Source organism: Pipistrellus kuhlii, unplaced genomic scaffold, assembly GCF_014108245.1.
Source record: "Pipistrellus kuhlii isolate mPipKuh1 unplaced genomic scaffold, mPipKuh1.p scaffold_m20_p_8, whole genome shotgun sequence".
NCBI classification, from domain to species: Eukaryota; Metazoa; Chordata; class Mammalia; order Chiroptera; family Vespertilionidae; genus Pipistrellus; species Pipistrellus kuhlii.
Genome location: NW_023425584.1, coordinates 53,224,599 through 53,237,186, shown reverse-complemented (window position 1 = coordinate 53,237,186; position 12,588 = coordinate 53,224,599). Strand labels below are relative to the sequence as shown.

General features: G+C 33.6%; 1 protein-coding gene across 1 annotated transcript in view; it reads left to right on the top strand.

Annotated features, from left to right (window-relative positions):
• TLL1 (tolloid like 1) overlaps positions 1 to 10,144 on the top strand; it is a 153,562-nt gene extending 143,418 nt beyond the window's left edge. The window contains exons 19-21 of the mRNA XM_036424377.2: positions 704 to 917; positions 5,540 to 5,790; positions 6,962 to 10,144. Coding sequence (XP_036280270.1) covers positions 704 to 917; positions 5,540 to 5,790; positions 6,962 to 7,093 — 597 coding nt within the window. The 3' untranslated portion in view covers positions 7,094 to 10,144. The remainder of the gene's footprint in view (positions 1 to 703; positions 918 to 5,539; positions 5,791 to 6,961) is intronic.
• Positions 10,145 to 12,588: the final 2,444 nt, after the last annotated feature.

Sequence of the window (12,588 nt, the reverse complement as noted above, 5' to 3'; positions counted from 1 at the left end):
TAAATAGCAAAGCATACTAAACTTTGTAAGACTCCAAATATAAAATAAGTATACCATTTATTTGAATAGTAAATTTTAAAATTTTAGCCTAAATTTATATTAGTTTCTAATAATGTGGGTTATAAAATCTAAATAAAGAAATAGATAGTGAAAACTTTATTTGTTTTATTCTCTCAAGATTTACTGCATTTAATTTTTGTCAAGATAAGATCATTACTTTATGGAATTTTCTTCTTGGTTTAGGTGCATGAACGTAGGATGATGTCCAATAGTTTTATGATCATCAAAACCAGAAAGAATCAATTTTTTAATATAATGGTTTAAAACTTTCTGATACATTCGTAAAATATTTGTAATTAAATTTGGGATAAAATATTACTGTGGTATTCTAATTTGTCTAAATACTGTTGTAAATTTAATTGCAATAGTAGAATCAGTTATAATAGTTGGATAGTAGACTTTCAAATGGAGTTAATGCATTTTTTTTTTTCATTTGTTTTCCAGAGCTTTTACATTTTATTGATTTTATAGCCCTTTCAATAATACGCTATATGTATTAAATAATTTGCATGGCCTGAACATATTTCATTGATCTGTATTTCTACTTCAAAACCCAGAAGCCACTTTTAATAATAAGTGACCTCCCTTCCTTTTTTCCTTCCTAACTCCCATCATTCGTTCCTTTCTTTCTCTCTTTAAACAGGCCTTTAGTGAGTTTGAGATAGAGCAGCATCAAGAATGTTCTTACGATCACTTGGAAGTATTTGATGGACAAACAGAAAAATCACCAATTCTTGGACGACTATGTGGCAACAAGATCCCAGAGCCCCTAGTGGCTACTGGAAATAAAATGTTTGTTCGCTTTGTTTCTGATGCATCTGTTCAAAGAAGAGGCTTTCAAGCTACACATTCTACAGGTCAGCAAATCAGGGCCCTGCTTCTTTTCTAACTAAGGGCCAGCTTTTCTTCCTGTGAATGCAGTGGGTCCCATAACAAGATCCCACAATAGAGTAAATCTGACTGAAGCACTGTCTAGGAACATGCTGCATCCGACCTAACTAGCTTTGTCGTTGATGAACATTTAGGAAGAAGACCAATAGTTTGGTCTGATTCGTATTCAAATGCAATATGATCAAGTGGGACTACATAAATATTTCTATAATGTATTATTAAGTGTAACAGTTTGATTTATATGCCATATTTAACAGATAGAAATTTATTTTTCGCATCAATACATTTTTTAAATCAAATTTGGCCATCATCTCTCTGTTTTATAGAACCTTATTTGTTTCCCCTTTTATTTGGCATGAAACACAGAAGTTCTATAAACCTAATCACTAATATGATTTACAGATTACAGCTGTTCTACAAGTCTTTAAAGAAATAAACTATAATTTAGAAAAATATGAATAATTTTAGGCAAACATATAGAATAGTATTTTTATATCTTGGATTCAATTTAATAATATATTCCATAAGTTTCTAGGAAATGTCTTTTTTTTTTTTTTAGTCTTTTAAAAAAAGAAATCAGTTAATTGCTGATGTTTACTAGAGTCATTTAGTTTATAGTGACATCTAGTGGCATTAACTATATCTAAACTAATGAGACACCAGAGAAATCTATTTTGGTGTATAACAGTATACATCAGTGATTTTCAACCTTTCTCATCTAATGGCACACATAAACTAATTAATAAAATTCTGCAGCACGCCAGAAATATTTTTTTGCCAACCTGACAAAAATAGGTACAATTTTGATTCCTTCACACTGAACAGCTGTTGTGTTGGCTGTTGTCATATTTTTATTTGATAATCTAAGGCAAAAAAAAGTCAGTGCCCTTGACTAAATAGCCAAGTATTACATGTTTTAAATATTTTTGCAGCCTACCAGTTTAAAATCGCTGGTCTACATATTTATGAAACAATTTTAGTGCAGTAATTTTTGTCTCAGTTTCATGCTGATTGCTTTTATCTTTGTGTTTCATTTTGTTTTAAAAATTTGAATTTGAATTATTTCATTGTCCAATATTATTTTTCAATCTAGTATATTTTGTTATAAGCATTAGATTTACATTGAAGGCTGTGAGAATGTGGATATTGTCAGGATATTTATCTGATTCATAGTAGTAATAATTAGATTCATATATAATATGAAGTAATAATTTTTCATGATTAATATAAATATTTTGGTTTGAGAAAAGTCTTTCATGGACCATAAATTTTATATTAATGAAGGATTTTTCATACATTTGACATTTACTTTTAAAATATCTTTTGATAACTTGTCATGTGTTGAAGGAATTTAGAATCCCATTACTCCATCAGTATTTTTCTAACAGTAGAGAGGTCATGGTAGATGATATTCTGGCTATCTCAAATTCCAAGAATGCAGTGTGAAAACATGCTTTCAAAACTTTCAAAATAGCTGATGATATAGAATTTTAAATTATCTGAGTATAAATTCCTTTTTTTTAGCTTTGTAAAATTTTTCTTTAATAGAGAAACTTCTCTTTGTACTTGTTGTAAACGGAAAGTAAAGATTATGTCGGTACATCTGGGCTCTTGGTCCAACTATGCCATCACTTACCTGGGAACTTGGGAAATGATACTGTCTTTGGATCTCAATTTCTTCATCTGTAAAATAATAATTTCAAAGTTTCTTACAACTACAAACTCCGTGATACCTTAATGTGCCTGGCATCTGTTCATGGAGTCTATTTGCAGTGTTTATATCCCCATTAAGAATCTATTGGTAGGATCTAATTCTCTCTTTTTTTTTTTCTTTTTTCTTTTTTTGGAAAGTTTAAAAAATACTTGTTCTTAAAAGTAATAGGTCCTTTTAAGCTCTTCCAGCCCACTCCCATCTCCCCCCTCCTCAGGTTCTCACCACCCCATTGTCCCTATCTGGAGGTTATGCATATATGCATACAAGTTCTTTGGTTGATCTCTTCCCACCCACCCTCCCCTACCTTCCCTCTGAGGTTCAACAGTCTGTTCATGCTCCTAATTAAAGTTGATATTCAATATTAAATTATTTCAGGTATATTGCATAGTGATTAGACATTTATATAGCTTACAAAATGATACTCCCAATAATTCTGGTACCCAGCACTTTAGACACATACATTTGCTTTACAAACATTGAATGCTCAAAAAAGCCATATGATATAGATGTTATTTTTTTTCCCAGAGGAAGACATTGAAAATCTAGAAAAATTATTAATTTTCAAAGAATTCTAAAATTACATTAAAGCATGGGTTTTATCCTAATTATGTCTCCAAAGTTTATGTACTTTTACTGTAGTATATTTTCTCCTAATGTATAAATTTTGGATTAGAAAGGAAACTGATAAAAAAAAAATGGATCACTATTATTTTAAGCAATAGATAAAGATTGAATGCTTTCTTATCTAAGTTTTAAACAAATCCTCAGTCCACAAAAACCTAACTGATTAGTCTCGTTTTTTTTTCCCTGTGCAGTTTATACCCATTCATAAACCCCCGAGAACAACCTTGATCTCATTTTGTTAAGCAAAATGTGCCTTGGATATTGTCCTATCCAGCACTGTCATCTCAGAAGTGAGGATCCTGAGATGACAACCACATAACACAAAAAAAATAACAGTTGGAATTAGAGTCCTGGCCTTCCAACTTCTTATCATTTGCTCTTATCAAAAATTGTAGTTTTTTTTTTCTTTATGTATAATTTTTTTGCCCTCATTTAACCAGCTTTCTTGGAATTTTCTAGACATGTTTATTTTATACTGCTACTTCCTAGAAGTCACATCTTTTAAAATATTCTTACCAATAATGTACTGCCTACTATGTATTTTTCCCCAGCACTTTCTTTTTAACAAGTGTTTTTTTATTCTCTAGTTTTTTGACAAATATTTATTTAGCACAAGCTTTAGATAGATATGTAAGGTGTTAGTAATTTATGAAAGAAAATTAGAAGCTCAAGGGAATTTATAGAAAAATAGGAATTCTCACCTATGGACAGCTCACAGTCTGATAGATTAAACTGCTTTTCAGACGTTTCTGAACTTCTGATTGTAGGTCAGTTTCTACTAACAAGACAGCCAAGTCCAGTACTACATCTGTCCACCGTTTTGCTACATTTATAGTGCTTATGCATGATTTGCTGCCTTCTAGAATACATAGAGCTATTATCAGTGGGCCCTGAAGTGTGCATTTTAATTTGCTTCCCTAATTTATATTTCTCTAAACAATTTTAATTTTATCCACAAGAAAATCTTCTAACATGAATTTTGAAACCAGGTGATTGGAAATACACTTTAGTATAGCTTTATGGCTACTTTTCCTCAAGCAATACTGTCCAAATCTACTGGAAATAGATTAGAGAATCATGTTTCCCCCTCACAGTAGATCTGGTTTCTTGTAGGTCCAATTTTATTTTAATCAGGTAGCAATGTTTTGTTACAGTTTTAAATAAATGAATTGTAAGAAACAAATCTTCCCAATAAAAAGAAAAATCTGGTGTATTCGCCCAGAGGAGGCAGCTATAATACAGGGAGAAAAAAAGAGAAATGTGGAGAGAAAGTAATGGTCTGGTAGGACTTTTCTATAGCACAAATCATCACACTTTTAATGCCATTTTAAAATCAAATGATACATTATTATGCTTCTTAGAAAGGAAATTATTTTTATCTAACTCAATTATATTAGAAAACCCACCACTAAAAGCACTTACAGGTCAAATTACAGGACCTCTCCCGGAATTTAATACTTTTTCAGGAAATGAACAAACTTGTCTTTCCAAATTAAAATGAAGGCCACCCCTGGGCTTCTCTTCCCTTCTTTACCTTTCTTACTGAGCATCATTTTCCATTTCTCAGAATTCTGTAGAAGACGCTCTGGGAGCTTGCAAAGTGTTTTCGGTGGGTTTGAAGATGGTATTGCTGACATGCTAACTTACTGTTTATATTTTGCTGACTTGGTAAATGAACAGGGATATTTGTAGGAAATGTGCTTACTCTATTTAAATATCTTCTTTTAAAGGGACCCTATAAAATGAATTGATTGAACATATTTCAGAAGCCACTCATAAGCAATTGCCCCACTCTGGCTATTATTCCCTCTTGATGGAAATGCTTCCCAGGCCAGTCATATCTCTTGTATCCAATAGCCAAATGTTCATCCTTTATAAAGTTATCCTGCAGACTAAATTCTCTCTCCTTTTTTTTTCTTGGAAAATTAATTCCACATTTATTATGTTGAGGCATCCATAGGAACTCATGGGACTTATAGAGTTCATAGAGTTATTTGAGTGATTCATAGGAATTCAGTTGTGTATTGAAACAGATAAACAAAACAGGGAACTTTTTGAAATATTTTAAGTCATTTTTTCAAACTATGCCATTTTTTTTTCAATAAAATTGAATTATAATGCCTTCTGCAATTTGCAGATAGAAATAACTTCTAAATTTAGACGTTAGAGAATGGTTAGACTCCATTGAAATGGAACTTGGACCTGGTACAGCTCATTGAACTTACTTGTCTCATTTTTTCTCCTGGGCAGAGTGTGGTGGCCGGCTGAAGGCAGAATCCAGGCCCAAAGACCTTTACTCACATGCACAGTTTGGTGATAACAACTACCCAGCGCAAGTCAGCTGTGAATGGCTGTTGGTGTCAGAGCAGGGCTCGCGGCTGGAGCTGTCTTTCCCGACTTTCGAAGTGGAAGAGGAAGCTGACTGTGGCTATGACTATATCGAGCTCTTTGGTGGCCTTGATTCAACAGCGATGGGGCTTGGTCGATTTTGTGGATCAGGGGTAAATACAGCACCAACAATACCATAGCCATAATTAAAAATGCCTGTTGATTCATTATTAATATATGTAACATACAGAAGAGCGGTATTTTTACCAAAAAAAAAAAGGATGTATTATCAGTGTCTTAACACATTATAACACGCCTTGCCACTTCTTACCACTTCTGGTGAATTTGCTTGATAATTTAATCAAAAGAGACAAATGAAATCAGTAGTTGTAATTTCTTGTTACCATCCACATTCTAACTTTTATATCCTTGGCTTTATAATGCAATAGATATTTAACTTTTTTAATAATACAAATGGAATGTACTTACACCCACACATTTGATAATGTTGTCACCTTCCTAAATTAAAGCATCCCAGAAAAACGAATATGCACACCGTTTAGATGGACATTCTCTTTTCAACAAATGTGTTTGGTGAGAGTGGATGGTCCCCCACAGGCATGCAGGTCAGTCAGATGTTATATAACTGCAGGGTGTCACTTTGCACAGGATACATTGGCAGGTACAGACCAGAGCATGTCACAATGAGAAATTTAAAACAAAACAAAAAAAGGAAAGCCTCAGTGCCTTCTTTCCCAGAATCCTCTGCATCAATATCAAATCCACATACTCAATATCTGAATATATATATTGTTGTGACGACATTATCCCCAATTTTTTTATTGTCTATCAGTTGCTATTGCTTAATTGATACTATTAAACTGCTATCCAAATAGCAACTGAAATGAAAACAAAAACCTTCTTGGACTTCAATTATTAAAACAAGAAGGGATGCAAAGTTTGGATTCTGGAAGTGACTTTGCCTCAGAACAGCTCCTGAAACAAGTTTACTAATGTCTCTTCATCCTCTCTGAGCCTCACTTTATTTATTTGTAAATCAAAGGAACTTGGCTTAAAAATTTGGGCACAAAAAAGACCCAAGTTCCAGAATTTGGAAACAGACTTAAGAATGCTCAAAGCCCAGCCATATTACTGACTAGCTGTGTGAACTTGAGCATGTCAACTGTTTTCTGAAACTCAAGTTTTCTCCTCTGTAAAATGAAGAAATCGCTCATATCCACTTTTCAAGGTGTTAGGAGGAATCAATTACATACCCCCCAAAAAACATAAATTCCCTTAAGGAAAAGTGACTTATCCTGTTGTTTGTTTGTTTGTTTTCTTCAGCCACCAGAAGAGATCTATTCAAATGGGGATGCAGTTTTGATTCATTTTCACACTGATGACACAATCAACAAGAAAGGATTTCATATAAGATACAAAAGCATTAGATATCAAGAGACCACGCATACCAAATAACCAATACCAAAACCTCCTCCAGAAAATAAAGGAATGTGCACAACGGAGAGAAGATATAGTTTGTTTGTTTTTTAATGAAGATATTAGCACAAATGTTTTATATAATAAAACTGAACAGAAGAAAAGTGTATGACCAGATTTATCGCTACTGAATGAGAAGTTTGCAGCGAACCTTGGTCAGCAATGCAGGATATTTGACCTCCATGCTGACGGTGTAAATAAAGCTGGCAGGAGGGCCTGATGTGCGTCAGGAAGACTCCTCGAGCTTTTGTTCACAGCTTGACGCAGATGCCTCACAAGTCAGACAGTTAGGTTCAGGGTCTGTGGCCCTGCAGACTGTTCTTTTTGACAATTTTGCAAGATCTGGGAGAAATAAAAGGATCTTGCAGGTCATAAACTGGAAAACCCTCTCCTTGTTCTTCAGATAATTGCTTTGGCTCTGTATCTTGGACACAGTGTAAACCAGATCCTTGTAAAATGTTGTGAAATAGGTGTCTTAAGAGGGTGGTTTGTAATTTAAATGTAGGTGTGGCCAATGTTTGGAAACTGGAATATTTCAGCTTCATTATTTTCATTTGCAAGCCAGATTAACCTCTTTGAAACATAGATCATCTTGAGACCATGTTATTTTACTTATAGTTTGACAACTTTGAAATGTCAGTAGTTTCTACTATAGCAATTAAAATCTATTATTGAAGTGCTGAAAAGTGCCCAGTTGATTGGTAGACTCAGTTCTTTCAGCGAAAGTACTGCCTTTTCACACCAAATCCAAGAAGCCACGTGCTGTCTTAGGAACTCTACAAAGAAAAAAAGAAACACAAAAACTCCCAACTGGTGTGAACAGGATTCTTCTAAATGAAATGACTGTCTGGATGGTTCATACTCAAGTTACCACTGCTGCTATTGTCTTTCTTTTGTTGTTAATCTGTCGTAGTTGTAGTTGTTATTGTTGATGTTGTCACTGTTAATGTTGTATTTAAAAAAAAATGAAATGAAGAAGAAGTAGGCCTTGTAAGAATTGAAAAATCTCTCTCTTTTTTTTTCTTCTTGGGATTCACTTTAAGAAAAAATGCAATGTTGGAAAAAGGTTTTGTCTCTGAAAGACTTTCTCTGGTGCTATTCCATGAACATTTTATTAAACAAAGTTTTTTTACTTTGAGCCAACCACCTGTATACCATGAATGTCTCCCTCTGGTGGCATTTGAAGACTAAAGACTTGTGAAGTGTATCAAGAGTATATCATCGCAAGGGCAGCCCTTGTCCTGTGGAACAACTACTTCTAATGCCTTAGAATTCTTGCACATGATCCAACAGATCCTTCTAGAAACGCATCTTTTGAAATATTGAACATAATAGTGTATGTTAATTAGCAGCTCTATGAGGAAAATCCATTTCTCCTACGGAACATTGGGTATAAATATGTTGACCTGCTTTTGTTGTAGAAAATGATTTTCTGCTTTCAAGCCATGTGTGTTTTTAATATTACTGTATGTATATGTGAGCTTGTCTGAGTGAAGCTGTAAGAAGGTGAAAAGTAGTGGGTGGTTTGAAAAGTTAAAATTTATGTGCCAAGTTCTACTAGAATCCTGTGTGAAGTAGCACCTTTCTTAGGCAGTTTCATGGACAAATAATGGGAACTTCTAATTATTATAGACCCATTAAAAAAACGGCTCTTTCCTTCAGAGAAACTCTATTTTGATATTTTTATGTTGATTGCTCTATAAAGTATCTTTGTTTCTGTTAGCTGTCCATGAATATTAAACATTTAATAAAATTGGGCATTTTTCTTCATTTTTTACACAATTAAACTATACACACAGATGTAGTTTATTTGTTCTGTTATTGTTGCTCTAAAGAATCTTTTCCCTACCTTTGAATTATAATATGTAAATACATTTTAAAACCAATCTTTTCGTCTTATTGAATGTTACTTTGGAAATGTATAACTGTTGCCTGCAACATAATGAGATTTTAATGGAGCTGACTTATTCCAGTAACTCCTTTACTTTTCACTAATCTCTAATTAGCCAAAATTTATCAGGAATGGGAAAAAGGAATTAAAGAACACGTGAACACCTAGTGTATGACACTATGCTCAGCCTGGGCCTGGGCACAGGCACTAGCTCTTTTAGCCTTGCTGCTCCCTTTGACAGCTGTGATGATGGTCTCATTTTCTAGTTCAGGACCTGAGGCTCAAAGAATGCACATAATATCCCCAGGGTCACAGTATACTGTCCAATGTTGAAAGCCAGCTTGTCCCTTCTAAAAATCTGTGCTTGTCCTACCAAATGTAGCAGAATCAATCTTAACATATATGAATAGTAGATTTTTTATGATGAAACTTTTCTACATTGAGTAAATTATAAGGGTGAATTACAGTAAAACCTTCAGGATAAAACGATTGTTCCTTTCAGAAACAGCATGGCAATTCAAACATCAACTGTAGATAGCTTCAAGGACTACAGTTAGTACTAGGAATAAAAGTAAAAAAACAAACACACTATAGTTTGGAGTTAGTAACCATGGGTGTTTTGTTAAAATAAATATTAAATTATTTAATCTGCTGTGGTAGGGAACTGTAGTGATCTACTCTATGAAATATTCTGGATATTCCAGTTGACAACTAGGCTACGATGTGCTGCTTCAACACAACTGAGAAGTTAAAGTTAAAAAGGTATTTAGAAAGCAAATGGAAATGTCATAACTTAGGTCTTGAGTGTGGTCATTGATTTTTATTGTATCTTATGTCATATCAGTTCACTGCATACCAATTTATATTAATTCCACTTTGGCTTAAATGTGTTGTTAAATGCAAATACAGACAGCTTCAATGTTTTGTTAATACCGTTCTAGACATTTTATTAAATTAATTTTGTAAGTTATTTTCAACCCTTACGTTAGTATGTTGGTTGTTCTCTCTTACTCCTATGCATTCTGTACACAGAAAAAAACTGCTCCCACTTCATATGATTTTATTAAGTTATTTTTAAAAGTCATTAATCTAGTTTATTACCATGCCTTAATTACCTGAATAAAACATTTTTAAACAAATGAATGAGAAAAAACAATTATATTTTTGAAGTTCTTAAATGTTTCCTGTTTATATTGGCTGGATTTTTGCTATCAGACTAATTTTAATATATTTCAGTGTCATACTCAAATTCTACTCAATTTTGTTTTTAAATATCTGTCTCCTTCATTTGATTTATATTACTACTGTATCTTATGGGAAGCCTCAAATAGAAAATTTTATTCTTCCATACAGAAAATCTCTAAAAGCATCTAATGATTATTATTCTTTAAAGAAAAATAAAAGAATAAAATTTACTTTTAAAAAACATTAAATTATAGATTGCTTAGATTTAGTAAACTACAGTTGTGTGACATGCAAAATGACTTTTACTTAGCAATTATAAAAATGTTTGGAAGTTTTGTTCAGTGAAAATGGGAATAAGACTTACTTTTTGGAAAACCTTTAGTACCACTTGTTAAATCTGGCATGGGAGAAGAAATAGGAAAAATAATTACCTCCTAAAGTTTTATAACTTGAACTACAGCAATACCTCCTCCTCCTCCTTCTTCTTCTTCTTCTTCTTCTTCTTCTTCTTCTTCTTCTTCTTCTTCTTCTTCTTCTTCTCTCTCTCTCTCTCTCTCTCTCTCTCTCTCTCTCTCTCTCTCTCTCTCTCTCATCCTCATCTGAGGATATTTTCCGATTGGTTTTTTTTAGAGAGAGGGGGAGAGAGAGGGGGAGAGAGAAAGAAACATCGATGTGAGAAACACATTGGTTGGTTCCCTCCCATCCCAGCAGGGCGGAGGATCAAGCTACAATGGAGGTATGTGCACTTGGCCAGAATCAAACTCCAGACCCTTCAGTCAATGGGCCGATGCTCTAGCCACTAAGCCAAACCAGCGTAATTTGACTTATAAGAATATCAAAAAGAAAAAAAAATGGTTTATGAATGAATGGAAGCATTTTATGCCCCAATACATAGTGAATACTTAGCTTTTAGTCTTTTAGTGTTGTTATAAAAATGAAAAATGTTGTTTAGAAAGTTTAGAAAAAAAATTGTTGCAAAGCTGGCTCTGATACATGATGAAATATTACTAGTTTCTGAACTTCCTTTTGACATCTACTCTTCTCATTGTCCATCCTTCACCGCACCCATCTTTCACTATCCACCATTGTATTCAACCTGAATCCAGGCTCATGTGTGATTCAGATCTGCACTTTGACACCTCATTTCTGCAGCGACTGATACAATATCCTCTCATACAATATCTCAAATAACAATTAAAAAAAAATATATATATATATATATATATATATATATATATATATATATATATACACACATTAATGATTTTTTAACCGAGAGGAAGGGCGAGGGATAGAGAGAATCATCGATGAGATAGAAACATCAATCAGCTGCCTCCTGCACACCTCCTACTGGGGATATGCCTGCAACTGAGATACATGCCCTTGACCAGAATCGAACCTGGGACCCTTCAGTTTGCAGGCTGACGCTCTATCCACTGAGCCAAACTGGTTAGGGCTCAAATAACAATTTTTAATACAATAAATATCAGTTTCTAATTTTAGAAGACTTGTCAGTGGAAATATATTCGGGTCAAAGCTTATGAAAGAGAAGACCTAAGGAGCCAATATGCAGCTTAAGATGTCTAGATAGAAGATTCTGGCAGCTGGATCTTGTCTTGCCTTTGTTGCCAGGTTGAAAGCATTGAGTAAGTAATGAAATTATTTGTGGTGTTATGTGTAATTTCTATATGAAGACAAACTAATAGCTTCACCAATCCCACTGCCCTTACTCTGCTCTGTCTACCCATATTTTTTGTATAGCTGGAAAATTAGTTATATAGCATTTTATTTGTGGCCTATCAAACTTTTAGAGCATACTTGTCTCTGAAATAAAAATAGCAACCAAGGTTATTCAAACTGATACATAATATTGTAGTTTACACATGAGCTCAAAGTGTGATACTATTATATATTCATTGCATTTGTAAAACTTCCAGAGTTTTGCAAAGCTGTAGATAGCACAACAACTCTTACACACTCCTGGAAGGAATGACAGTGAAAACCCTTCGGATAGTTACTTGACCATATCTAACACTTGGAAGGTGTCCAACCCATCAACCAAGAATTCCATTCGATGATCTAGAAATATTTTTGTCCTCTTGCCTGGTTTTAGAGAAGCCATTTGAACTTTCAGAACTGAGTATCAGAGAAGTTGGGCCAGGAATTTTGTTCGTTTGACTACTCAATCTCCTTACTAGTAATTGGTCAGTTCAGATTTTTCTATTTCTTTATAATTCATCTTCATAATTTTGTAAGTTGTATAATAATAAAACTGTATCCATTTATTCTAGGTTATCCAACTTGTTGGTGTATATTTGTTCATAGAAATCTTTTATGATCCTTTGTATGTGCACAATATTGGTTGTAGTGTCTCCTCTTTCACTTACTACTTTATTTA